The sequence below is a fragment of the Perca flavescens genome, chromosome 10, assembly GCF_004354835.1.
Source record: "Perca flavescens isolate YP-PL-M2 chromosome 10, PFLA_1.0, whole genome shotgun sequence".
Taxonomy (NCBI): domain Eukaryota; kingdom Metazoa; phylum Chordata; class Actinopteri; order Perciformes; family Percidae; genus Perca; species Perca flavescens.
In genome coordinates, this window is record NC_041340.1 from 19,087,585 (window position 1) to 19,115,044 (window position 27,460).

General features: G+C 41.0%; 1 protein-coding gene across 2 annotated transcripts in view; it reads left to right on the forward strand.

Moving 5' to 3' along the window:
• Positions 1-26,848, forward strand: part of diaph1 (diaphanous related formin 1) — a 112,359-nt gene extending 85,511 nt beyond the window's left edge. For both annotated transcript variants that reach the window (XM_028588709.1, XM_028588710.1), the window contains 10 exons: positions 5,999-6,097; positions 6,258-6,352; positions 6,988-7,089; positions 7,444-7,683; positions 8,438-8,567; positions 8,755-8,879; positions 9,018-9,182; positions 9,724-9,856; positions 14,053-14,142; positions 25,575-26,848. In XM_028588709.1, coding sequence (XP_028444510.1) covers positions 5,999-6,097; positions 6,258-6,352; positions 6,988-7,089; positions 7,444-7,683; positions 8,438-8,567; positions 8,755-8,879; positions 9,018-9,182; positions 9,724-9,856; positions 14,053-14,142; positions 25,575-25,762 — 1,367 coding nt within the window. In that variant the 3' untranslated portion in view covers positions 25,763-26,848. The remainder of the gene's footprint in view (positions 1-5,998; positions 6,098-6,257; positions 6,353-6,987; positions 7,090-7,443; positions 7,684-8,437; positions 8,568-8,754; positions 8,880-9,017; positions 9,183-9,723; positions 9,857-14,052; positions 14,143-25,574) is intronic.
• The last annotated feature ends 612 nt before the right edge of the window (positions 26,849-27,460 follow it).

The window sequence follows — 27,460 nt, forward strand, 5'->3', positions numbered from 1 at the left end:
TCTCTCTCTTTCACGCACACACACACACACACACACACACACACACACACACACACACACACACACACACACACACACACCTTGGATGGTGAGTGAGATGGAGTGTGAAGGTAATAAACAGTGTATCCAGGTATAGGGGTTTGCCAGCCATCTAGCAGCAGTACACCACTTTCTCCAGTCGAGGGCACTGTGACTCCACATATAAACAGCAACCTCACTGAAGGACCCACACTTTGTGCCTCCTGTAGTCAATACATTTAGATTATAAACCATGTCCCTCTATATTACATTACACTAAAATCATTTTTAGTAAGAGGCAGAGGAAAATATCAGAAATTGTGATTTTTATATGTTTTGGCTAATATAGAAAATTCATTTTCAAGCAGTTAACAAGTCTGTGTTGGATTGTTGTAAGTATACAATAATAGAGTTCTTCCAGTTTAAAGTATATTGAAGTTGTCTGTCATCCAAATGTAAACAAAATAATCAAAATTCAGATCACCAGTTTGCAACCTCCTGTCACTATGAAATTAATTGGCAAACCATTTAACACTGACTAACAATTGAAGAGTCAAAATTCTCAAATATACCTATAATTTTTATGTTAAAACATTACTGATTGGATCTTAACTGAGTGATACAACATACCATATTGCCAACATTTAATGACAAAGACTATTTGATGTTAATTTTGAATTTAATCAAATGGAATATATGTATAAGTTACTATACTTGTAATTGTACATTATGTAAGACCATTAAATAAGCAAATTATGTTTTATACATTCTAACAAGCTTATTCTATAGGCTTGAGATTACAAATAATTTATTGGAAAACTCCTTTTGAAAACAAGTGGATGTGTGGTGCCCTTCAGTCTTTGTTGAAAGTTTAGTTAGAGCCAGCAGGCCAAGTCTAATAAGCAAAACTAAATTATGTATTCTATTATTTACTCTAGATATTTTTAGCTATACATATTTGCTATTTTTAATGCTTCTAAAGAAAATGTAGTGTCTAATTTAGTTCATTGCAAAAAATATAAGCTGCAGTTACACTGTTCATGCACCAGGGGTGCGCAAGTGAGCACAGTCTTAGCCCCTCCCACAATCCCTCCCCCTGCATCCTGGCCCTCCCACATCCTGCCCCCGTCTCCCCTCCCTACTGCCTCACCCTGCCATCTGGTTCTTTTCACACACACACACACGTACACTCACAGTCAGGAATTTTTTTTCTCCTCATTTCCTTTCACAGTGAAAAACAGGATGAAGGGGCTCTTTCAGACCCAAGGTTACCGTGGAAACCCCCTTATTCTTCTTCTGTCAAACTTGCTTACATTGTAACACACACACACACACCGACAGACAGAATGTGACAGAATGTTGGACATTTAAAGTTTAAAGGGACTAAGGCTACAGCTGTCCCTCTGTCTGCCTTCTGTTTAGTTTGGACAAAGAACTCTATGCCCCCCTCCCTTTCTTTTTTCCTTTGTCTCATTCCCCTTCTAGTACTAATACTTTAGTGTTCTGAAAGCAAACCTTTTAAAACCAAAACCGTAAGATGTTGTTATTAAGCTTCCCTGAAAAGTGTTCGCTCTATGTTGATGTTAAAAGTTGGCAAAAGATTTGTTTGTGTCTCTGTATGGTTCTTTCAGTTGGGCAACCTCAACTACTTTTTCCAAAGAACTGCTTACCCCGAGATATTGATGTTGAAACTATAAACCCTCTCATCTGTTCCAGTTTAGACAATCTCCGATGCTGGAATGCTGAATGGAAAAAGTTAGTTTGAAGTTATATAAAGTTAATGTTGTGCTTTTCTTCGATGTTGCCACCAGAGGGCCCATGTAAAACACGTTTGGCGCCATAGATAATACAATAGAGCACATCATCTGAAAGCTTTTAGTGGGTTAAAAATAAACTGCAGCGCTCCACAAGCAGGGAGTGGTGATGAGCGGATGAATAGACCACATGAAAAGACAGTAAAAGAGATTGAAAAGAGCTTTCTGGGAGAGGACTGAAACTATTCTTTGAGTTGAGTCTATTAGTTCAGAGTGGTCAGGAATGAAAGTGTACTATACATTTTTTTTCCTCTTTTGTTTGTCTCTCTTTGTGTTCCTTACTATCTTGTTCTTTCTTTCTTTCTTTCATTCTTTCTTTCTATCTGTCTGTTTCTATTTTTCTTTTCTTTCTCCAAGCCTGGCTACCCATCACCTTCTCTACCACATATTCTCTCCTTTTAAGGAGTGAGGGAACAAGAGAGGAAGGGAATAGGAGGGAGGGGGGTTGAAGGACACACTCAGGTCTGCTGACTGATAAACAGACTCCTCTTTGTGCAGACAGACAGACAGACAGAGACACACACACACACACACACACACACACACACACACACACACACACACACACACACTTAGTTATATATTGACAGAGACCTCTGCATGACTTGGCTCCTCATGATTCTGTGCACCGCTCCTTCTCCTCTTCCCCTCCATCTCTCTGCTTTTTTTTCTCTCTTTCCACTTAATTAAAAACAGAAGTCAGAAATAGAAGAATTTAGTTTTTCTTTCATAGCGCACACATGTCTGCGTGCACAGGCACACACACACACAGACCACAATCCTCTCTCGGTGCCAAGCAGCTGTTGGGGAGACGAGGGGGAGGTGTTCCAGGAAAGAAGAGCGAGCGTGTGAGTGTGTGTGGTAGTAGGGGTGGTAGTGATTTGTTTCCACAAAGGGGCCTTCTTTGTGTGACGGTATAACAAAAAAGGCAGCTGGGACGATAAAACATGTGGATGTTGAGATGTCAGAACTCCACTAGTGTGTTCGTATGTACTTGTGTATGTTTGTGTGTGCGCGTGTGTGTCTACTAGTCACATGTGTTCTGCCTCTGTCATCTCCTCTCCTCCCCCACAATGACCAAGTGTAACATGGTGCAGTGCTTCATAGCCACCACTAGAGGTGCCATCAGCTCATAAATGAAATGAGCCGACTGTGCATGTGGAAACCACAGAGCAGCCATTTTACAGTCTGCACACCAGACCCCATTTTATGAATCGCCATGATGTCAACATAGCTACGCAGTGCAGCTGGCACTGTAGCTATTACAGCACGGATGTACACACACACACACACACACACACACACACACACACACACACTCTCCTTCACCGGCTCTCCTTCACCGGCTCTCCTTCTCTCTGAGACACACAGGCACACACTGACCTAGTGACATGATGCCGTCACTAGGTCACTTGTCTTGTCCCAGACTAACTGGATTGCCAGTCCTTGAGATTATATACTATCTAGATTAAACGTTCATCTGTGCTGTAGCATGTTTACTGGTCTGTCTTTGTACAAGTCATTTATATGTATACACACATTGTTTACAGGTTTAAGCTTTTATTGATATTTTGATCTCTTTATTTCTCTCACTATCATCTTTAGATGTATTATTTACCTAATTGTGTGTCTTGAAGAAGTGGATTTTTTTCAGGTCATTATCCATCTCCCTGTTTGTGTCTCTGTCCTAAGATGTTTATTTGTAGATGCTTGTCACTTCCTTTGAGTTTCTTCCTAACCTGTCAGCTGTGACCTGCTGTGTTTATATGTTTGTGTGAAGATATTTATGTTGTTTCCTCTCCGATGTCCTGGTGGATGTTCCTACCGTGTGTGTGTGTGTGTGTGTGTGTGTGTGTGTGTCTGTCTGTCTGTCTGTCTGTCTGTCTGTCTGTCTGTCTGTCTGTCTAATGGTTGATTTCCTGCTCTGCTTCCTGCTCTCAGCAGGGAATATGGCTGGCGTGTTAGACACACAATAGTATTATTGATTCATGGTAGTGATACACACAGCTGATTATACTGATATACTATAACACAGATGATATGCAAACGTTAGAAGAACAGATTTCAAACAGATCAGGTTACCCTAACGTTTGAGTCAAACTTTAGAAACAAGTGACTGTAAATTCTGAGAGAGGGGTTTCATAAAGCTGACGCTGAGTGAAACAATGGGACTTATTGAGGCCACAGTCCACTGACTGACTGACTGACTGTTTTGTGTGCAAGCGTGTGTTCTAAATGGAGAGATGAAGAGCTCATTAAGAGGCCTGGGCTCGTTAACAGACTATCCGACTGAAAGCACTGTTTGACTGGACAAATGGGAGGATGCACCGATGGATGAATGAGTTGTTATGCTGTAGTGGCTATCGTGTCTATGTGGAGAATACCTACAGTGTTGCTGTTTGAATGAGACTATGTTTCACTTATCTAACAAACTGTGGTTGAATGTGGACAGATTGTGGGGAAAGATGGTGGAATGAGTGTGAAATGGAGTACAGAGAGCTGGTTAGGTAAAACTAAATTACATTTGATAATTAATTAATTTTAGTTAATTTTATTAAGCAGCGGTAAGAAGGTCTGTCTCTACAGCATCTAGTCATTGTTTTACAGTGGTTACAGTAGTTTCAGTCCAGATAGCCTTGTCTGTTGTAGTGAAACACTTCATTTTAGCTTCGGATGTCAGTGTTTCCGGGCAGTGGAAACAGGTGGGCTGCTCAGCGTACACGGTCTGATTTTGATATGTATTGTTTGTCTGTGTCTCAGACAGACAGAGACAAAGAGAGACAGAATACTCATACTATACATCCTGTACCAGCACTCATGCTGTCTGTTTTTCAGACAGTGATCGTTATTTCCCGTTTGGTCTTTACAAAGACAAGACACGGACAAGGCCTCATAAAAAGAAGACAAAGCCTAAAGAGTGACTGGAAATAAAGTGTGCAGAACAGATCTTTAAGTGTGTATCAACTATTAGCTATACGGAAAGTACTAAGGCATGAGAAATGTTTGAGGCCATTGTTTCTTAAAGGATTTTCTTTTTCTTTTTTTTATACTTGTTGAACAGGAATATTTGTGGTACTGAGACATACTCATAGGCATTTTCCATTACCTGTTCCATTGTTATTTATATTCCAGCTAAGGCCCTCACCAACAATTCAATTCAGATGTTGTCTATGAAATGTCCAAAAACATGTAAAATGCCCTTCTCAAGTTACCTCAGCCCAAACAGTCTCTCAAAATTATTTATTTTGACCCACAGTTAATAAGGCATTTCCTTTCTAATATAAATCAAATACAAAAAAACCCTGAAAATCTTTAACCAGAAAATGTTTGTTAAATGACCAAACAGTTGTCAGATTTGTCAGTTTATTTGTCGATCCACTAATGATTTTAGCAGTTGACAAACAATAATTGTTACTGCACTTTCACATGAATTCAAATTGAGTAGGAGTAATTAGATAATATTGGCAGCTGTGACATCCAGTGCTCTGCTGACCTCAGATCGGATGTGGCTGTGTACAGTGGGCTATCATGTGGTCAAACCCATGTGCTTGTTCATCTTTCACTCCTAATTCTCATCCAGTGCACATTCACCTCCACACACTGACACATCCTTACAGTTTCAATCCTGACCTTGTCAGGACGAGTTAATGTGAAGTGTTTCTGTCAAGTGTGTGCTTGTGATAGAATGTACTGTATATGCATGTGTGTAAGCTGATTGCAAACTCTAAATGCCTTACAGCTGACAAACGTCCAACCGTATTTACCAGGCCCACACACACCAGAGATGTTTTCCCCCCAGTGTTAGAGCCATTTCATAGCAGTTCCGTCATACCCAAGGCTACTGATACAATAATCCTAACGCCTCCATGACACCATACAGTTGGGATGAAATGGAAAAAAGTGAAGGCCATGCCAAGTCTGTCAGTCTTTATAGCATCACATAGGCTCTCTATCCATCCCTCTTATCCACTTCTCTCTCTATTACAGAACCCACTGCATTTACTACTGTCCTTCTTTCCAACATACTGTACTTTCTTTTCATATCCAGCTGTACTACTCATCTGACGTTAAAGTTACCAAAAAAATGCAATTTCTAACAGTCATCTCGTTCTTCTGTCCTCTGAATACTTCCACCACCCTCCCCATTTCTCTCTCCACCTCTCCAGCCAAAAAGGAGCAGGACGGCGGAGATGAAAATAAGCCGGCACAGAAAAAGAAGGTGAAGGAACTAAAGATCCTCGACTCCAAGTGTTCACAGAACCTTTGTAAGTCTGTTACAATCTGTTTAAAAGCCTGATACCCCCACACCAATGACACTGCTCTTTAAATGCGTTACACCTTTATTGAAATGCCAACAATAAAGTGTGTTTAACTAAATTCTTAATGGATTTTAGTAAGTGCTGTTCATTGTGTTTGCTCATACAGCCATTTTCCTGGGATCGTTCCGTCTCCCGTATGAGGAGATCAAGATTGCCATCCTGGAGGTTAATGAGAAGGTCATCACAGAGTCCATGGTTCAGGTACAAAGCTCAGATCTGCTGCTGTTTGAGTATATATGTTTCTGTTAGAGCAACCATTTATTACTGTTCTAACAGTATGGTGTAGGCCATGAAAAGTTAGTTTTCCTTGTATTTATCTCTGGGGTCCTTTTCAGACTAGATCAGTTTTATGTGTATTAGCTGTTTGTAGAATTGTGAGCGACTATAACGAAGAGGAGAAATGTTTATTGAGCTCATAGTATATTCTGGTGACAGCAAGCCATTTTATGTAACCTTTATTTAACTTGAGATACATTATCTCTTTTATAAGAGAGACCTGGCAGTGTAAGATGGGCATCACAGTTGCAGAAGAACACACAATCTTCAAGATTCTTCACACAAATGTCATTTTGCTTGTATGTGTACACAGTTACTTAGCTATTAAAGCTGATTCCGATTCAAAGCTACTGCTTATTAGCTGAATCTGCATCTGATTGTCCTTCACAGTGATATACCCCGCAGACGAATTTCCTGTCACGGGTCAATTAATCGGTCTTTGTGTTTTGTTTAGACCCATGTCTTTCTTAAGGAGTAGTTTTGGACACATGTAAGTGGCACAAACATAAGTGTCTCCAGATCCTGAATAGTTTGTATATTTTGCTCTCATTGTCATATAGAACCTGATCAAACTACTACCAGCAACAGAGCAGCTGAGTGTCCTTGGTGAGATGAAGGATGAATATGATGACTTGGCTGAGTCTGAGCAGTTTGGAGTAGTGGTAAGAAAACTTACGCGCACACAAATGAAAACAAACACAAAACAGACAATTTTGCATTTTGTAAAATCTGTATAGTTTGAATTCCTAGCTAAGCTAGACTAAACATTGCAGGGTATTTAGTGTAATGGCACATGAGGCATAGAAAATGTTGAATTACTGAGAAAGAGTCATACCGTTATCAATATATTAGACACGGAAAATCCTAATGCTGTTAAACACAGACCGCTTTGTTCAACTGTGGAAGATGTGAGTAATGAATGAAATCCCCTTTACTCACCCATAACTACACACACACACACACAATCTATGTGGCAACAAACATACCAGCAATGGGTCCCTCTTTTCTCTCTCCAGATGTCCGGCGTGAAGCGGCTGATGCCACGGCTTCAGGCCATCCTGTTCAAGCTGCAGTTTGAGGAGCAGCTGAACAACATCAAGCCAGATGTAGTGTCTGTGACAGCAGCCTGTGAGGAGCTTTGTAAAAGCCAGAATTTCACCAAGCTGCTCGAGATCATCCTCCTTGTCGGAAACTATATGAATGCTGGCTCGCGCAATGGAAATGCATTTGGTTTCTCCATATCATACCTGTGCAAGGTAAAATGAGTTGTAGGCATAGTGTGTACACACACACACACACACACACACACACACACACACACACACACACACACACACACACACACTAAAAAGGCCTTTAGTCTTACCTTTGTGTACTTCTTGGAGGTCAAGTGTGAGTGAAAATGCTGACGTATAGTAAATTACATAAGTCCCATTAGAGTAAAGCATTCACCTTAACGGTGCCCTATACCTGCAGTGTAATCACAGTGACAGCAAACACTAAATCAATTCACTCTCCAGGTCTTTGCTATGCTAGGCTTCAGCTATTTTCAACACTGAATTGTAGTCTCATACTAAACAAAAACAATAGCATAATCTCTTCCTGTGCCATATTATTCTATATTCTAGTTGAGTGAAGTAAAAACACATGTACATAGACAATAACATGCAAAGGTTTTCCCCTATGTCTTTTTAATATTAGTTTTAGGTATGTAGGATATATAACATAGATTTGAACATGTACAGATGGCCCCATAATGTTTTCATCAGTACAATGATGCTACACCAAGTTAGTGTAACAACAGTGGTCTTTACTATTCATTTTATTGTATTTCTATCTTTCATAATGTGGAATTGGCAACATGGGCGAGAGTGCATAAATGCTGGAAATTTGGAAACCCTTATCTTGCTTGCATATCCATTTACCACATATCTGAAACAGACATTAAATACTTTTGATTGGTTGCTTTTTCAGTGTGCCATTTTTTAAATCAATCCTTCTCCCAATTAGCTGCGTGACACCAAATCAGCTGATCTGAAGCAGACACTGCTCCATTTCCTCGCTGATGTGTGCAAGGAGCAGTATCCAGAGGTCATGAGCTTTACAGACGAGCTCATCCATGTGGAAAAGGCCAGCAGAGGTACATGAGGCATCCCAACTGATGTCTATACATCTCCATCCCTACATAGTATCATGCTTGACAATGCCTGGTTACACATCACATGCATCTTTATTAGTACAGTGAGCTGTCATTGTTGTAGTCATATGAAAAAAACAATAGTCCATTATAAGCTACGTGTTCTGCATCATGAATGTTTTTCCTGCAGTTTCTGCAGAGACAATTCAGAAGAACCTTGAGCTGATGGGCCGTCAGATCAAGAGCCTGGAAAAAGATCTGGAAACCTTCCCTCCTCCACAGAATGACATGGACCTGTTTGTGGAGAAGATGACCATATCCTCTTCATTCAGTTACATATGTCATATAATTATTCAGCAACAGTCTGTTTATATCAAAATTCAATAGATCTTTATGACCTGTCACCTTGATGTCTTGATGTATGTTCTTTATTCCTTAACACCATGTTTCTACATTTTTGTGGGTACTGCCAATGAGCAGTTTGAGAAGCTGGATCTACTGCATAAGAATATGGAGAAGCAATATTCCGACCTGGGAGAGTACTTTGTCTTTGACCCGAGAAAAATGTCCGTAGAGGAATTCTTTGGGGACCTCAACACCTTTAAAAACATGTTCCAGGTGTGTTTTTTATGCATGTGAATGAACTAACGCTAAGTCTGATCTGCAGGTGTGGTTTTCAGTCTTTACCCACCATCCGCAAATTACAACTACGCAAACTCTTATACATAAAGTGCAAAGATATACGTACACACAAGTGGAGTCGAAAAACATTAAATACATGTAAGAGGGAAAGATGAAAGTGTCAAACCAGGAAGAGAAAAAAAACGGCTGCACACCTGTTTGTATTGACATAATAATGAAAGAGAGCGACTCCATTATGTTGTCAGTTGACACATCAACTGTAAATGTGCCTGTTCGTGAGGGCTCCCACAGGAGGTAACTTGTTTTGCCAATTGCTGTGGATAACTGCCATCCAATTGGTTTGAAGTTATGTTTACATACACAAATATCAATCAGTTCCATCATACATCTGTCTTCTTGAATTTTGTTTTCAAAATCACATTCATACTTTTCACACGGAGTTATCCACACCAAACACTTGATCTTAATTTGCGTACATACACTGTGTGATATCCTTTTCTCTTTGTTACCTCACCAGCAAGCAGTAAAGGAGAATCAGAAGAGGAAGGAGGCGGAAGAGAAGCTCAAGAGGGCCAAGCTGGCCAGGGAAAAGGCAGAGAAGGAGAAGGAGGAGAAACTCAAGAAGAGCCAGCTTCTTGACATCAACACAGGTCACAATTGCTGGATCATATCTGTTTACCTGTGTGTGTGACTGCGTGAGAGAGAAACACGGCACTACTCTCAGTTTGTATTTCCCTCAGATTCCAGTTGGGGGCAGTCAGAGTCCACGCTTCTGTGGAATATTTGTATGTGTGTCTTTGTCTGTGTGTAAGAACCACCCACCAGTATTTATGGACCAGAGTTAATCTAATGTTGATGACCTGTATTTTTAAGTAAGGTAGTAACAATATGCTCCACAGAAAGTGAGCACAAGGATGTATATAAGGAGCCCCCTGACCTCTTTCACTCCTCTGGTGAATGAGGGATTTGCCTCCATAAAAGAGAACTGAAATGATGCCTAAATCTCTTTATCACCAAAAACATATTTACACTCTTCTATGAGATGCTAGCAGCATGTTGTCCTGTGTGTAAACACACACACACACACACACACACACACACACACACACGCACGCACGCACGCACGCACACACATTCTCACTCACTCATCCTCCTATACACACAGTTAACTCTCAAATCCTGCCTTGCAGACACACATTTATGCACAGGCACTTTTCCCCACTACTCTCAGACAGTGACCTAGTTTCAGTACATTCCTTCTCACTCTGTCTCCAGTCATGTTCTCCTGGGACTCAACAGTCAAAATATTCTACAGCCTGTCTGTGTGTCACAAAATGTCTTTTTTCTTGTGAATGTTTTTTGTTTTTCTTTGCCTATGTGTTGGAAAACCCTTGCTTTGGCCAAAAAGCTTGCTTTGTGTGTGTCTGTTTGTCTTTCTTTCTTTCTTTCTTTCTTTCTGGCCTTTCTCCTAGTGGTACATGTTCCAGCTGGCTTCTCCTCTCTTTCTTGCTTTTGTTCCATCACTCCCTCTTCTTTTTTCCTTTCCCTCCCCTGTCGTTCATTTAAAGGGCACTTAAAGACACAGCAAGCATCAAGGCTCCACTTGGAATATGTTGTCTCTGTGTTTAAAGTATGGAGCAGACATTTTGTGGTGGAAAGTAAGCAAGTCAAATGTCATACCTCTAGAGGCATGCGCCAATGGAACATAATAGTGCATCAAAGGGGTGTGTGTGCTAGAGATCATTTACATACAGGTGGCATATTTGACTGCCCATGTAGCCGGGAGTCATTCAACACCCCCCTATTTAAATTCAACCACACACAAATTTGACATACACACACCTGGTCTTTGTTCTGTATTTGTTTATAACCATCATCAAGGTTGTTTTCAGCAGCTACACTTTTGCACGCTCACATCTTCTTTGTTCCGTTTTTTTTTTTTCTCAACTCCCCACCTATCAACTCACACACCCTCACTTTCTCATGAATCCTCTGAATGTTCCTCTTTCTCACTTTCTGTCTCTTCGTAAACATTATATCCCAGTTGTTGGTTAACCCCGGAAGGTCACTGTGTGTTTGCACTTTGTGGCCTTGTCATTCCTGTGTGAGTCAGTCAGACATACAGACGCTCACTCACTGGGGCCTTACTTTGCACATGTGTTAAGCATGTGATGATAATTATTGTGACTAACTGATCCTTCTAAATTCATTGTAGATTATTACTTATTTCATCTTTTGATCATCTAAACATTAAGTCCTATTACTTTGCTTTATTTGGCTTTAATAAAACAAAGTTCAGTAATCAAAGTAACAGACTGCCACACCCAAAAGTCCACATTCACCATCTGTGCTTTAAGTAAGATCTTTACTCTAATTTGATCTGATAATATTGTCTACTACTGTAATGAAAAATACATCCCTGGCTGTCATACAATTATCTTTGGAAAGATGCCAGACTACTTAGCAGCTGGCTTTTTCCTCATTTCTACAGCTAGGTGTCAGTACCGTCTGTAAAAGATTGTGTGACGCTGTGTGGCAAAGGGTGTGCGCATGTGTGGTTAACACACCCACACAGATGCTGGTATGGGAACTGCCACTAGGAGTGCTCGTGCTCTACACAAAGAGCAAGTGAGGGAGTAGTGTGGGGGAGGGGTAGGAGAAGAGTAGGGCAGCAGATGCTCTCTTGAGGATTAGACTATGTTCTTGTCTCTGTTAAGAGGAGGAGAGGAGAAAAGCACATGGTGAGAGGGGGGATGAGATGTGATAAGCCTTTGTAGCCTGCCTCACTCCAGGCCACTGTGAGAGAGGGACACGATCATGGCACATTAGGAATATAGAAATCCAGTCACTAACCCACTTGAATACAGTTTTTCTTTCTCATACTCTTTTACCTTTTCTCCGTGTGTGTTGTTACTCCTCTCTAAATATTTCTATTGATGTCCTGTCATCTGTTATTGTGTGAATGTCCATTAGGGGTGCTACTGCTCCATGCGTGTGTGTGTGTGTGTGTGTGTGTGTGTGTGTGTGTGTGTGTGTGTGTGTGTGTGTGTGTGTGTGTGTGTGTGTGTGTGTGTGTGTGTGTGTGTGTGTGTGTGTGTGTGTGTGTGTGTGTGTGTGTGTGTGTGTGTGTGTGTGCACGCGCACGCCATATAGAACCTGTCAATGTGTGTGTGCATCCAATGTAGATCAGATCCAAAGAGACATCTTTAAGAGCTCACGATCTAATGCTGTTACACTAATTAATCCGTCTTATGTTCTTACTTGCTCCAGGCAATCCGTTGCAGTTTGTTTCGTGCACTGTAGTTGTGTGTGTGAAGGGTGTGCATGTTTGTGCTGCTCCCAATCTATGCCATTGTTGTCCTGAGTCTGATATTGCTACCACAGTTTTGATGCCATTTCGATATTGATGATATATTGATTCTCAATAATAACACCATTAACCAGATATGTGTTCCACACCAAAATCATGTGAATGTAACAAGAGCACATGCTTATCAATAAGTGATTGAACCACAAGTGGGTTTCCCCCCATTATTAGCCCTATTACTAATCACTAACAAACACAACATTGTAAAGCTTCCCTTTGATAAAGAAGACTTTAATACTTGGCTTTATGATCTAGTGTTTCCCAAGGCCACCCTCACACAAAAACACTATAGAGCTGTATCTATAATGCTATACAGTGCACTGGCCGTAGGACATTCTAGTTTTAGTTGGGAGTTCACTCTGTTACCAGTAAGCCTGTTTCAGGTCATTGTTTGGTCCCTGTATTGCGTCCAGTACATTTTCACAAATAGATGTGTGTATCTGTGTGCTTGCACCAGTAGTTTAAGCCAACCATGTGATTATATGGGTGGATGAGTGGATATGGGCCAGATGTGTTTCCCCGGAAGGAGAAAAACGTGGCCTATTTCATTCTAGTCAATCTGTGCAGTTCCAGGACATGGACATTGAGGGGTGTATGTGAGCTGTGGAAGGCCTGTGGAGTGTGTGGAGACTTTCTCTGACATGACAGGCGAGACTACAGGCCATCTGCTTCATGGCTTACTGCAGAATTTGTGTGTGCGTGTGTTCGTGTTCGGGGGTTGGGTAGGTGACGACATAAACCTTTAACCCCCAACCTCACTACCCCCTTTTCCAGACCCCTCTGTCTCTCTTTTTAGATTCAAATAAAACTAATTAAAACCATCTGCCTGAGCGCTGAGCTGTGCCACTGAATCCTGCCCACAAAACAATCATGACAACACTCACACACTTGTACACACAGCAACATTGCCATGGAGTACCCCCCCCCCTCTTTTCCCCCTCTTATTTGCCCCTCCCCTGATCCCTCATTTAAGACTACCAGACAAACACTGTTCGTGTAAACAAACACCAAGACCACCAATACAAACTGTACCTGTACACAGATTGTACCTTTCCAGTCAGCATACTTGGCTTTAATTGTGTGTGTGTGTGTGTGTGTGTTATAGAGGTTACCTCCCTGAAAGTGTAGTGTGTAGCCCTTAGCAGAGACAGTAGCTGAACTAGGTCACTGCCTATCTGGGTTAATGTAGCTAATTTGCCCACATGGCCACGTGGCTGGTAAATAACCTCCCTGCCCACATGTGTGTTGGCGTAGCTGAGAGAAATAAAGTTAGGTAGAGGTTATAGAAAAACCACCAATCCCTCTACTGTTGTTGGGAAAGAAAATAAGTGTATATGTCAGGGTTGTATTGATTGAAAATAACATGGTTGCAATAATAGAGTTGCGTGTGTATGACATGATTAAAAGTTAAGACTCCAAATGTTGATTTAATCCAGCGTTTGTTGATGCGTTGCTGATGTTTTGCTGTTATGTTTACAGAGGATGATGAAACTGGTATCATGGATGGCCTGTTGGAGGCGCTGCAGTCCGGCGCTGCTTTCAGGAGAAAGAGAGGACCACGGCAAGCAGGTACTTGTACACAAGCAGAGCCGTATATCTTCACAAAACATGCAGATGTATCAAAGTTTCACGTCTTACTTTATTTACAGATTTCTGTTTCCTTTCATACATACATTAGTGGTATGCGTACTATACTGAATGAGACAAATGTGTTCCATTTCTCTTCCTCTCTGTCTCTATGCTTCTGTCAACACACAACAACAGACTTGTTTGTGTTCCCCATGTCTCTGTTCCATCTGTTGCACGGCTCAGAGACTGTGGGTTGTGGTTGTATTCTCTGGCCATGGCTACAGGGGGGCAAAGCCAATTCCACCAATGGCTGGCACAACAACAAAAGAAGAGGGAGGGTGTGGGCATCAGGACACTTAAGAGAGGAACAACTGGTGAGGGTGTGGTTGTGGAAAATATAGGACAAATATGAATGTAGAGCTAAGGAGGATAAACCATACTGTGGGTATAAAGTTTAAGGAAGTGGCATCAGTGGGAGGGCAATAGGGCGATAAAAATGAACAACTGGCTAAAATATGAAGAAAATATGAATCATTAAAGTATTGTTACTTCACATACAGTGATGCCTGTGCAGAGTTTGACACCAGAATTAATCTTCTGAAGAGGGAAAGTTCCTGTGCTCACCTTAAATGAGACATGTACATATCAGTATGATTTTGTGAAGTTACAAGTTGAGAAGCCAGTCATGGTCTAAAATGCAATTTTTTTTCAAAAACAGTAGACACCTTTTTCAAAAGGTTTTATGGTAGGGTTTGAAACCCCAGCTCACTGAAAATATATCATAAAATCTACAGTGTCAAAATCATTTAAATCAAAATATTTGTTTTATTTTATCTTGGAACAAAAAAATATGAATATTTTGGTCATTACTGAGCCTGCCAGAAGTCCATGTCCTGTATATGAGGACTTACTCCTCAGCCCAAATCCAGTCTGTATTAGGGCTGGGCGATAAAACGATAACGATATGTATCGCGATAGACACATAATCAATATCAATAGAAAATGCGGTCGATAAAACGTTCGATAACTTGTTTTTCTTCATCAGAAGAAACCAGAGGTTGTGAATCAAGTTTGATTGCATGAACAAAGGCCCTCACTCTCTGGCAACCTAGCAACGTGGGGAGTGACACTCTAACAGCCAATCATGTAACAGTATCAAGTTTGGTTGCGCCACATCGCTGTCTCGTGTTCTTCAATAACAGAACCGGCGTGGAGTGGAAAGTGAGTGCCGCAGCGAGCGAGGTAAATCGTTGATAAAACAGGAAAAGTCAGTATGGCAGTTTTGGGGATTTTATAAGTCTGACCGTAGTCAGACCAATGTAAATCAGACCAACACTGGTAATACCATAAACTTGTTTTACCACTTTAGCCGCGCTCACACTTTCGAGCACAGCCGTATTCGCCATCAACGTCCAACAACATTTGCAGCTGCTACACCGCACAAGCAGCAGACCGCCATGGAGAGGTACTCTGCATCAGCGCCTTACTAAACGCTACAAAGAAATAACGAAGGCAGACATGCTGAGCACTGTCCAGAAGCCAGGTTACCAACTTAGCACTAAACCTGCAGAAAATAGTTCCTTCTCAGGTTTCTTATATTTAGCTGACACTTTGCACTATTTTATGACACTTTATTAAGCACTTCTTACTTATTCTTTAATTTTGCACCTTAATGTTAAGAGATAATTGTTAAGTGTTCATTGTGATTTTAGACCTGTTTACATTTGAATTATTTGAGTGTTTTCCATGGTTGTGTTGACATTTCTGCTTTTATAACTGAGGGGATTATAATCAGAGCAGGGTTAAGTTTAAAATAAAAATGTTTAAATTTAATATATTTTTCTCCTGGTCCTTATTTTAAATAGGTCATAAAAAATATCAATAATTATCGATATCGACCGATATGAAAAACTTATATCGTGATACAGTTTTCAACCATATCGCCCAGCCCTAGTCTGTATTGATTGTCATTTAGGCCATGTTGTTCAGTCGGTAAGCTCATAGAAACCGGCTCGTAATCTGGTTAGTTACTTATTCTGCTGTGTGTCCCACTGGCCAATCCAGTTACATTCACTTATTGGAGAGTATTTCTGTCCCTCCTTTTTGTTTTCTCTTCTAAATTGTACATGTACCACATTTTTTGGAAAATGTGTCCTGGTAAGACCATAAAAATGAAAATGAGGCAGTTTGAGCTGTTGTAACTTTGTAATACGATACCTTGTGTTAGGAAACTTGTGTGTAACCATGTGAGCGGGAAAGTGTCCGGTGCCCATTAACTGAGAGAGAGAGCCTGCATGTGTGTTTGTTCACATGCATCCATGTGTGGGTTGAGTATTCACACATAAGAGAGGCTGGGGACGAGCGTGTGCAACCCAATACCTCCCTCAATAGAAGCCAGATGTGAAGCCGTGCTCCAGAGTGGAATAGCACAGAGCCGGAGGGTAGACTGCATTCTTATTTTCTTTCTTTTTTACGTCTTTCATCTTCCATTCTTTCTTTTTTTTTCTTTCAGTCACTAAATGCATGTATGTAGCCAGTTAACAGTAATTGTCCAACGCAATTAAACTGGCATTGTAACAAGTGGTCCTCAGTGGTCCACTAAGTCACACTGAGAAAATCGCAGCAAACTTTCTTTAATCACAAACAGCTCGGGCTCATCACCACTAAACTGACTGAGAGAACAGTGAAAAGAGGAAATGGAAGGAGAAGCAGGAGCACTGTAAGAGAGAAAATGGGGCCCACTTGAGGGCTCAGTCAGTCACCCATAATACAGTTTGGCCACCTCAGATTCCTAACAGGAAATACCTTAACATGTGTGTTAGAGAGAGAGAGAGAGAGAGAGAGAGAGAGACACATCCTATGCACACTTGTCTGTGGGAGGAAAGAGAAGGAAAATATAAGTGGCTGTATGTATCACAACTCTGCTCGGTGCCTCCTCCCTGTCTCTATTCCCTCCGTCTTGTCATTTTTGTTTTCTTATGCCAAAGTTCATAGTTTTCCATGGCTGAGGTGGGGGTGAAGCCCTGCTGTGGTCTTAAGGCAATCTTAGCTTTGTTAGGAGTTTATATTTTATTCACTTATGTTTAAAGGCTGCTCCTTTTCAGTTACCCACTTTGCTTTGTACACCCGGGAAGTCCTTTATCCACACAAAAGGAGCGTGTCTTTGGCTGGTTGGTTGAGTCAGAGGTCTTAATTTAGTGGAGCTGAAGTAGGAGAGACATCCTGTCTCTGGCTGTACTGTGGCCACAGGCGGCCTGTATGAACAGACTAAAAACACTCCTCTATCTAGCTCATGTATGCAAGCAGAGTATTTTTAGTGTTTATTTCATAATTTGTAATACATCAATACAGTTTGCTGCATACAGAACAGAAAAGTGGATACAAATCAGACTTCATTTGTTCTGTGCCCGTTATAGTAACACAACACAATATCAAGGAACCACAGCTCTAGGAAAAAGAGATGTTTCCTCATCTCTCCACCGCTCACTGATTGAGAGATATGCTATTTAACTAGCCCTAAGGCCCTAACTAGTTTAACCAGTTGCTTATCTAATCTCACTCTAATTACTTTTCCATGCAGTTAAAATACAATTGATTTTAACTCTTCTGTTCAATGATATTACTGATCAGATGTCACGTAATGCGCCTGCCAACACATAACAAAGGTTCATCTGCTTGAAGGATCTATAAATAAGCAAAGCAGTGGAGGGGTCATGGGAATACAGCATCACAATGAAGCCACACATTAACAGAGGAGTTTGAGTTGCCTGATATCCCGACATAATTACCTACATTAAAAACAGGTGCTTAGGCTAATTGGTTCTGCATTTAAGGTAACTGGAGTATTAATCGGGAATAACATTAGTGTCAAGATGCCGGTTTTCATGTAGGACATGATAATACATCGAGGGTATTAATGTTAAATGTAATGAAGCATTATATATTATATATTTAGAGTTCCTCTAAAATGTGAAAAAATATCTACTTATCTCATGTCTGTCAAATCACCAGTGCCTTTATGCCCATATGTAATACACAGAGAGTTACCTTTTACAGTTTTTGTCAACCCTCTAACACAAATCAAGTGGCAACAAGCATATTCTTCTTAGTTCCGGAAATGTAAAAATATGCATGAACCCATTTCTAACAGGTTGTCCTACATTAACCAGTGCCCAGAGCTATCACTCAGACTTTCTGCCCTATTTTTAATCTGGTAGAAGAATCTTGCTGCCTTAAGGTGCTGCTCGTAGCTTCTTAATTCTGAGTTTGAACGTCTTATTTCGTACACGTCTTTTTCCGAAATAAGAAAATAAAAAAAGGAATGATACAAAGCTGCAAAAGCTGAATTACAAAGAGATTTTGGTCATGACCATTTTGTTGGGGTTCTTGAAGCATGCTATAGTTGTAATTACAATGTGAGGTATAATACGTTTAAGGATATTGCTTATCAAGCTACTGCAGCTTGTTGCATCCAATCAGATCAGCTAGACCCATACGGTGTTTTATCAGAGGGCATCTCAAATTACCGTCTATACTAACATACGTAATGTCTAATTTCTGTTTGTTGAGGAAATGATCAAACCTGTTTAATAACAATCAGCATGGTCCAGATGAAGTCGGGAGCAAAGGAGGGCAATTAAAGGAGGACACAACAATTCTCTCACAGCAGAGTGTTGAGAGAAAACTCAATAAGGGCCTTAGATGTCATTACAAAGTTTTTCTTTATTTTGTTGTCAAACACTGTTATATTAGTTCAACAAAGGATCCAAAAAAAATATGCAGACTGACAAACATTTAAAGGTCCCATGGCATGAAAATTTCACTTCATGAGATTTTTTTTTAACATTAATATGAGTTCCCCCAGCCTGACTATGGTCCCCCAGTGGCTAGAAATGGTGATAGGTGTAAACCGAGCCCTGGGTATCCTGCTCCGCCTTTGAGAAAATGAAAGCTCAGATTGGCCGATCTGGAATCTTCCCTTTATGTTGTCATAAGGGGAAAGGTTACCTCCCCTTTCTCTGCTTTGCCCGCCACCCACAGCTGTCCAGAGAATTTGGCCCGCCCATGAGGAAATAGAGCTACAACCGTGGCCACAAGCTGGTCAAGGCCACACCTTCACCTTGCACCACCTCTCTCCTCCTAAATAGCATTTAAGCTACAGACACAGAAATAGCACATCCTAACAAAAGCTCATTGTGGGACTGGCTCTAGTGGCTGTAATTCTGCATCAAGGTTGAATTTCGGGAAAGAGACTTCAGATACAGTATTAGGGGACCATTAAGGCCTATATAAAAGCATCCAAAAAGCAGCATGTCATAGGACCTTTTAAGGTTAACAAGCTGCAGAGAAAATGTAAGTGTGTGCATTATGTTCCAAAATAAATGGTCTTCCCATGGCTTTTTTTTTTTATTATTATTATTATTTTTTGGGCATTTCCTCCCTTTTAATGGATAGCCAGACATGAAAGGGGAGAGAGAGGGAGAATGCACGCAGAAAATTGTCACAGGTCGGACCCAAACCCCACCACCTTCTGCGTTGAGGAATAAACCTCTCCACATGTGTGCCCGCTCCACCAACTGAGCTAACCCGGCCATGCTTTTAAATGCTTTGAGGACAACTTCTAAGGTGGCCTATTGTGGCAACAGTACATATGTATACATAATGTACCACAAAATAGAAACATACAAATACCACAGGTAAAAATAGACTCTTGTTGCAACTTTGTCACAGTAACATAATAGTGTGCTTATTATGCATATGTGTTTTGCAGTTATTGGTAAAAAATCTATTTAAAAGTTGAACATGGGTGTTGGAAAGGTTCAAATGACAGTGAAATGTTGATTTTAACCAAAGGATGTAAAATATACTGCATACAGTGTCTCATCCCCAAACACCTGAGCTGTTGCCTACTGACCACATTACATCTGTCGATAATCTTACGCCAAATTTGGGCCACAGTAGCGAACCCATTATACTGGTTACTGAACTATTTGTACATTCATCTCCTGTTGCAAATACATTTACAAGTAATTCCCATCAACATAAGAGGCTGCAACTTGTGAATACAATTTGAAAAATCAGACATGTATATCAAACTCGTGACATATTGTGAAACCACCTGCTAGAAGTTTTTAAGCATTTTATCAGTGCTCTGGGGCTGACCTGTGTGACATCATACAATGAACACCATCACTGTTTGACTGTTTGTCAGTTGTCAGAACTTTAACTGCTACCAACTTTCTATGACTACCTTAATTACAGTACATTATAATGGCACTCTCTCTGCCAAGCAAAAATGAACACTTAAAAAGTTACACTTGCAATTACTCTCAAATATATATTACTGTAGATGTGTTTTAAAAGCATGGTTTTAGGATGCTATGAGTGTGTATCCTTAAAATATAGGCAACATTTTTATATCTGCTGATATAAAACAAAACATTCATTGGTCTTATTATTTTTGTTTGGAGCTAGTAACCACTATTGTGCATGTTTTGGTTTTTAGTACGTAAAGTGTGTCTGTACCTTCCCCTCCTCTTACTTTTATCTAGGCACAGCTGTGGCGACTGCAAACGTCACCAACTTTGTGTTAAAGGACTACTAAGAGCCTTTTGAGTGTGTTGTCATGCTTATTGTGTCACGGCATTGTGACTGAATGGAAAGCCACGAGGCTGCAGAGGCTATATATCTCCTCACCTTTGACCTGCACCTCGTGTGTGTGTGTGTGTGTGTGTGTGTGTGTGTGTGTGTGTGTGTGTGTGTGTGTGTGTAATGAGCAGACTGCATGGGGTATCCACAGATGTCTACCCTCCGTCTGTCTACCCCCCTTTTATGCTCATACAGACAAAACACACACACCACATGCTTGCATGCCGATACAAAGACACATTGATGTTTGCATACCAATGCATGCACCCAAACAGACACGTTATGTTCCAGCGGACAGACAGCCTTGCATAGTTTTTTGGTTTTTTTAAAGGCCCTAAACACCCATACAGGTGTTTTCAGTGAATCTGGCGGATTGACTCTTCCTAGAACTGTGTGGGTGTGTTTAGACTGATTGATTGACATCTTCCTGAGTCTCCTTTTAGCTTTGTTGCACCTGATAGGGCAGGACAAATTACAGTTGTATCATTCTTATTGGTAGAACAGATTTGTGACCTAATAAATTCCCATCTAAACTCCAGCCCACTTTAAACCTGAGCATAGGTCTAATCAGCCAGAGTAACTACAATCGTCTGCGTGGGTGTTCAGAGGCTTTAAACATTATCACACTGTGGCTCTCTGCTTTAGATATTAAGTTACAGTTTCTGTCCTTTTCGTATGAATACTGTCAGCTTGGCTACATTAGGCTTATTTGTGTTTGTGTGTGTTTAAAGCAGTTTTCACTTGTGTGTAGAGGAATGATGTGTCTAAACACTCACTATAGACCCATCTGCAGGGTCACGACCCTTGCCAGAACAACCAATTGCAATAGCAACTAGCCGACAAAGCACCAATCACAACAGAGAGACGGTGATTAAGGGGATAGCAACAATAGAGGCACACGCTGGCTCTGCAGACGGCCTGCTCCTACAAAAATAGAAAAAATACCCCTATAGAGATCTGGGCTGTCACAGATGTTCACACAAACACACATAAAGACACACACACACAGGAGGAGATAGATCAGACCAATAGAAGAGCACTCATCATTCAAGTCATTACTGAAACACTGGTGATGTCACGCATACTAAAGACCTACTGAGACAATAGACTAGACATTAGAAGGGAGAAATATATATCAATGGAAACACAACAAATAAAATATATTAAAATTGCTCAATACAGAATACAAGGAAAAACATTGGCATAATGCACGATAGATGGACAGATAGATGGACAGATAGACGGACAGATAGACGGACAGACATTGAATTTTATGTAAGGCATGCCAGTAAGCCACACATATGCACCAGTTGAGCCCATTCAGTGACATGAAAGGCACATTAATACTAACCCAAACAAGCCAATATTGGTGCCAGATGACGTCACTCTTTCCCACAGTTCTCTAGTGCAGAGCAGCAGTGTGTTACACAATGTGGCCTGAGGAGGGCGATATGACTCCCTGCTAAGATGGAGACACTGAAGGAGGTCCAGTCTACATCTGCAAATACACCATCATGCTAGTCGTGGCACTGTTAACATCAGAGAATAAAGATGGCTGCTTCAGTTGGCATCACACCATTCAGAATTTCTGTTCATTCAGGTTCCACTGAGCTAGTTCTTATTAGCTTCTCATCTCAAGCTGCCCTACATCCACATTGCAAATTCTCTCCTCACTCTTCTCCCTGTTTTTGTATTTTCTTCTCACAAGGTCAGCACACTCACATTCTGTATAATAAAGCGTACTTTCCCTCATCAGGCAGTCATTTAGTCTCCTGGAGTGTAATGTGTTACAGATGATCATTTCACTTAACTCTTTATGCCACTGATCGACCCTCAATATACAAACACACTCATTCAACCTCACGCCCACCAGTAAACAGACCCAAAAGCAGTCTTTGTTGTGAGTCCCGACGTCTCGTTTCCTACTGCTGCACACACCAGGCTTCGTGCCAAGTGCATGGATCATTTAGTCAACATCACAGCTAGTTTCTGGATACACATGCTGAGTATTTCCTTGTTTTCCAACTTTGTAGTGCCACATGTTAAAGGGGTACTCCATGGATTATTGTACTGCACTTCAACAAGGTTTAGAGGCTTGCAAGAGACAGATAAAAATAGTCGTCATAGTCGAAGCAGCAGAGGCCGAGATATCCTGACTTTTCATTCCTACGTAGTGTGGGTCGAGTTCCAAAAGCACTGAATCCTTTGTTTCTTTATCAGGATTGTTTTCTCAGACTTTAGACCGCTCCTTTCATACAGTATTTAACAACTGTTTTCAATCTGACTGGTCTGGTGTTAGTCTCGCTTGAAAGCTACGAGCTGCATGATCGTTCCATTTGATTTTTAGTGGATGGTAACTTGGCTGCTTCAGCACTGTGGCCCCCATAGAGCACGTGCACTAGGGACTTCAGCCAGCCGTGCTAGCTACCTCTGGTTTAGCACTCCGCTAACTTGAATGGGGATTAAATTATTTAATCGTGCGGCTCTTCTAGACTTTACAAATGTAATTGGACCAAATGGATTCAATTGTCATAGTGAAACGAGTCATTTTGCGTGGGGTGTGACGCTCAAAAATGTCTGTGGGAAGTTTTTTGGGGCCCTATGGCACTTCCTGGGGGGGCCTCGTAGGTACAGATAGGATTAGACCTGAGGGCCACAGACAAGACAGACTGGAACTTTTGAGAGAGACACACATTTGGTCTTTTCATGGGACCTGTTGACAATAACAACAATATAGAATATTGCCTTTTCATTTATTTCTTGTGTTATCTATGTAGTATGATATTTTAAATTAACTTAGTATGGTCAGTGAAACCTGTCTGTTAGGGGTTGTGTTTGCTTCTGAGGCTGGTTGAGTTAATGTAATTTAACTATATTTAAATCCAGAGAAAATGTGCACATTTCTGAGAATGTTCCTGTCATTACTTTAATCTGCAGGTTTCTGTCTAAATGCATCTTTTTCCCATGCTGCCTCCAATGCAACAACCCTCTGATCCTGACTCTTATCCCCCTCTCGCTTCTTCCTCTCTGTCTTTTCTCTCAAGAGGGAGTGGAGGAGGATGAGAGAGGAGAGGAGCTGGGTTGACAGCCTTTTGAAGAGCTTTTCTCTGTGGGTTGGATTTTATTTTGGGACAAGCTCAGCACAGTACACGTAGAATAACACCCACACTGACGCACTCTCTTTCTTTCGGTTTTGGGGTCATTTGCATAATTTCTAATTAGAAAGTTATGAGTAAGAGAGAGAGAGAGATTTAGAAAGGGACAAAAATAGATATGGAGGACATATTTGAGAGCTGACCGAGAGAGAGTGAGAGAGTGTTCTGAAGTATTTGTGTTTATAAGAGATGCTGAGCAATCTGTGTGCCTCTCCAAGAAAATTGTGTGAAATGATAATTTGACACCCCAGCTGTCTGTGTTGATCAGTCCAGCTGAGGCTTGCATATAAAGAAGACAAGTCAACTGTGAACATGACTCTAAATCTCCAAATCCTCTTTCTCTTTCTCCCCAGACTCAATTGTGTCTTTGTCACAGTTAGTTCTGGAGTCCTGTTCGGTAACTGGTGTTTGTGTGTTTATTTTGCTCCATCAGAACCATGTGTCAAACAATGGTTTGTTGTTTGTTACCATGGTTCATTTGCATGTGTATTGCTTTTGGTTTTGCATCATGACGTTGTTGAATTGATCTGTTTTTTGTTTTGTTTTCTCATCAGCAGCAACAGGAACATGTGTACACGTGTGAACATGTGTCCTGTACTTATGTTAACCTTTTATTCATAGCGTCTACGTTCTTAACATACACCAGGCATAACATAACAGCGAACCCAATCTCCCACTGACCTATATAATTTAAAATGGCCGCTCCTGGCCTCCCACACAGGAGTGTGTGTGTGTGTGTGTGTGTGTGTGTGTGTGTGTGTGTGTGTGTGTGTGTGTGTGTGTGTGTGTGTGTGTGTGTGTGTGTGTGTGTGTGTGTGTGTGTGTGTGTGGGTAGGAGAATGAAATTGACAGCATCCTCAGGGCACAATCTGTCACACTCGCTGTGTTTCTCTGTGCATCTCTTATCTTTCCTCACTGAATCCACTTGTGGTGTTGATCTATTTTACTACTTCCTTCCTTCTGACATTCCTTACAGTTCATTCCTCCTCTGACTCAATCTCTCCATCCATGTTAGTCTCATTTTCATTCATCCCTGCCTCTGTAATCTTCCCACGGCATGAATCATCCTTCTCATCATGGTGTCGTACCTTCTTTTTTTGCTTTTACACACTCGCCATTACTCCATACCATCATTCCCTCTTCCTCTAAATGTCCCTTATAGACCTTATTTTTTCCTCTTTTCCTCATGTTTCCCACTTTGTCAAGATCTAGTTGAGTCTAATCTGACATTAGCAGTGAGTTGCTCCAGATGCCACACTAATCCACACACATACGCAGCCACACCATTAAGCCATTTGTGTGTTTGTGTGTCATTGTAATGCATGTATGTGTATGTTGGGAAGAAAGGGAGCTTCCATTTTCGGTTTTATCATTCAAAACACATGTCTATGGTGTTCTCAGAGGCACATGCTTGTGACTGTGTGTTCAGTCGGTGAAAATGTTTGTCTGCGGATGTGGTGCTGTTTGACTAACTGAAAATATGATATGATACTTTTGCACATACATCAGATATGTCTCTTCATGGCATGCACTGACATATCTGTATGGATTTGTTATGATATAAACATGACCTCTAAATTACTATGGTCTCTTTACTTGATAATCTCACTCTGTCTTTCTCTTTCTCAGCCAACCACCGACGAGCTGGTCATGCAGTGACCAACATCCTGGCCAAAGAGCTGATGCAGGAAGACGCGCCTTCATCCAGCAAACTGCCTGCTAAGAAGAAAAAGTCAGATGAGAAGGTGGAGCCTAAACTAGAAGGAGCGGAGTCGTTAGAGGAGTTACTGGAGGCTACTCTCTCTCGGTCCAATTAGGCACACAGGGCAGAAAGTTTTTTTACTCAAGAGTCAGTGATATCCAAACGCAGATGTATTTGTAGCCATTTCAGGGGCCAATATCAATCTGAGATTAGCTCACAGGAAAAAAGCCCCATTTCCCCGACTCTCGTCTTAACAGGACCATCTTTTAGGGTTGTATTGATTGGGGCTTCTGGGAGGACCGGGAGTGTCAGAGGATGAAGATGGGGCTCCGACCTCAGCCACAACTCCTGGATGGATGTCCCTCGTCATCAACTTTTGGATCTTTGCCATTGTCATAAAGATTTAATTGCTTTCTTCATGTGCACATATCTGTTCATGTTATTTTTTTCTGTTTCACTTGATTCACTTGTCATTTATCAAAGGGCATCTTGAGCAATTCCAAAGACTCAGGAGGGATCCACCCTTTTTTTTTTTTTTTTTTCCAAATCTCTAATTTAGACTGGGGATGTCTGGAATTTGGCACATCTTGTAGGTGCCTCATAGGGTTTTCTTTGGATGTTCCAGGCCAAGACCACTTTGCGCTTTTTCACACTATGAAACATATTACTTTGTATTTGCCTGGTATACTGTATGTTACTGTTTGTAAATGTTAATAATTTCTCTGTGTTATTGAAAAAAAAAGTGCCAACCAATAGAAATCTAGTCTTGTCATTTCACTCCCAGGTTTTGTCCAGTCACAGTTCGCATTAGGCTGCTGTGTGGACCAGTCAAACAGCAGTCATCACCTGGGTGTTTCAGTGTGTGTTTTCTTTTTTACTGAGAAGGGATATAGTTCACTGGTGTGCATGCATTTGTTAGATTACATAAAAATGGAGATGATTTACACAAACTTGTCTAAAATACCACACGTGCCCACAACAGTTATATGAAGAAAACCTACTACAAACTACATCTGTGAACATTCCCATTAACCCCAGAGGGATGTGGATATAGATTGGAGGAGAAAGGTCTTCCATAGTCAGTTAAACCAAAAAGAAAAACTTTTAAAAGGGTGTTTCCATACAAAAACTAGCCTGAGCAGTTTACATGCCTGTGTGTTTGTGTATAAGAATGTGTGTGTGAAGTAAGCTGCATTTATTTCGTTTTATGTGCACGACTTCCTACATAAATGTGTGTATTTGTGCATTTAGGTTTGAGTGTGTGAGTGTGTTGCTATCTGTAATTACTGTATGGTACCGACCATGCTGTCATAAATCCTAGGTTTCATAAACAGCTTTGTGGACTTTCTGCTGAGGACATAGCACACTGGAAAACTGCCCAAAACTGCTGCGATAAGGTGTGTGTGTGTGTCTGTGTCTGTGTGTGTGTGTGTGTGTGTGTGTGTGTGTGTGTGTGTGTGTGTGTGTGTGTGTGTGTGTGTGTGTGTGTGTGTGTGTGTGTGTGTGTGTGTGTGTCTGTGTGTGTGTCTGTGTGTGTCTGTGTCTGTGTCCACTTTCCCTCCCACTGAACTGCAACTGCAGTAGTTGCTGAATGTCTGGCCTTGTTCTTATTTGTATGCAGTATCCATCAGCAGACATGTTGCCATTATGTTGTGGTGTAATATCCGACAGGAATCCTGAGAGGTAATGTCAGCTGCTCCATGCAATATTTATAACTATGCAAACACGATACTATAGTGTGTACTCCAGCCCTGATACCCAGCCAGTCTCAGGATGTAAAAACTACTGGGCGGTCTTTATCAACCCACTGATT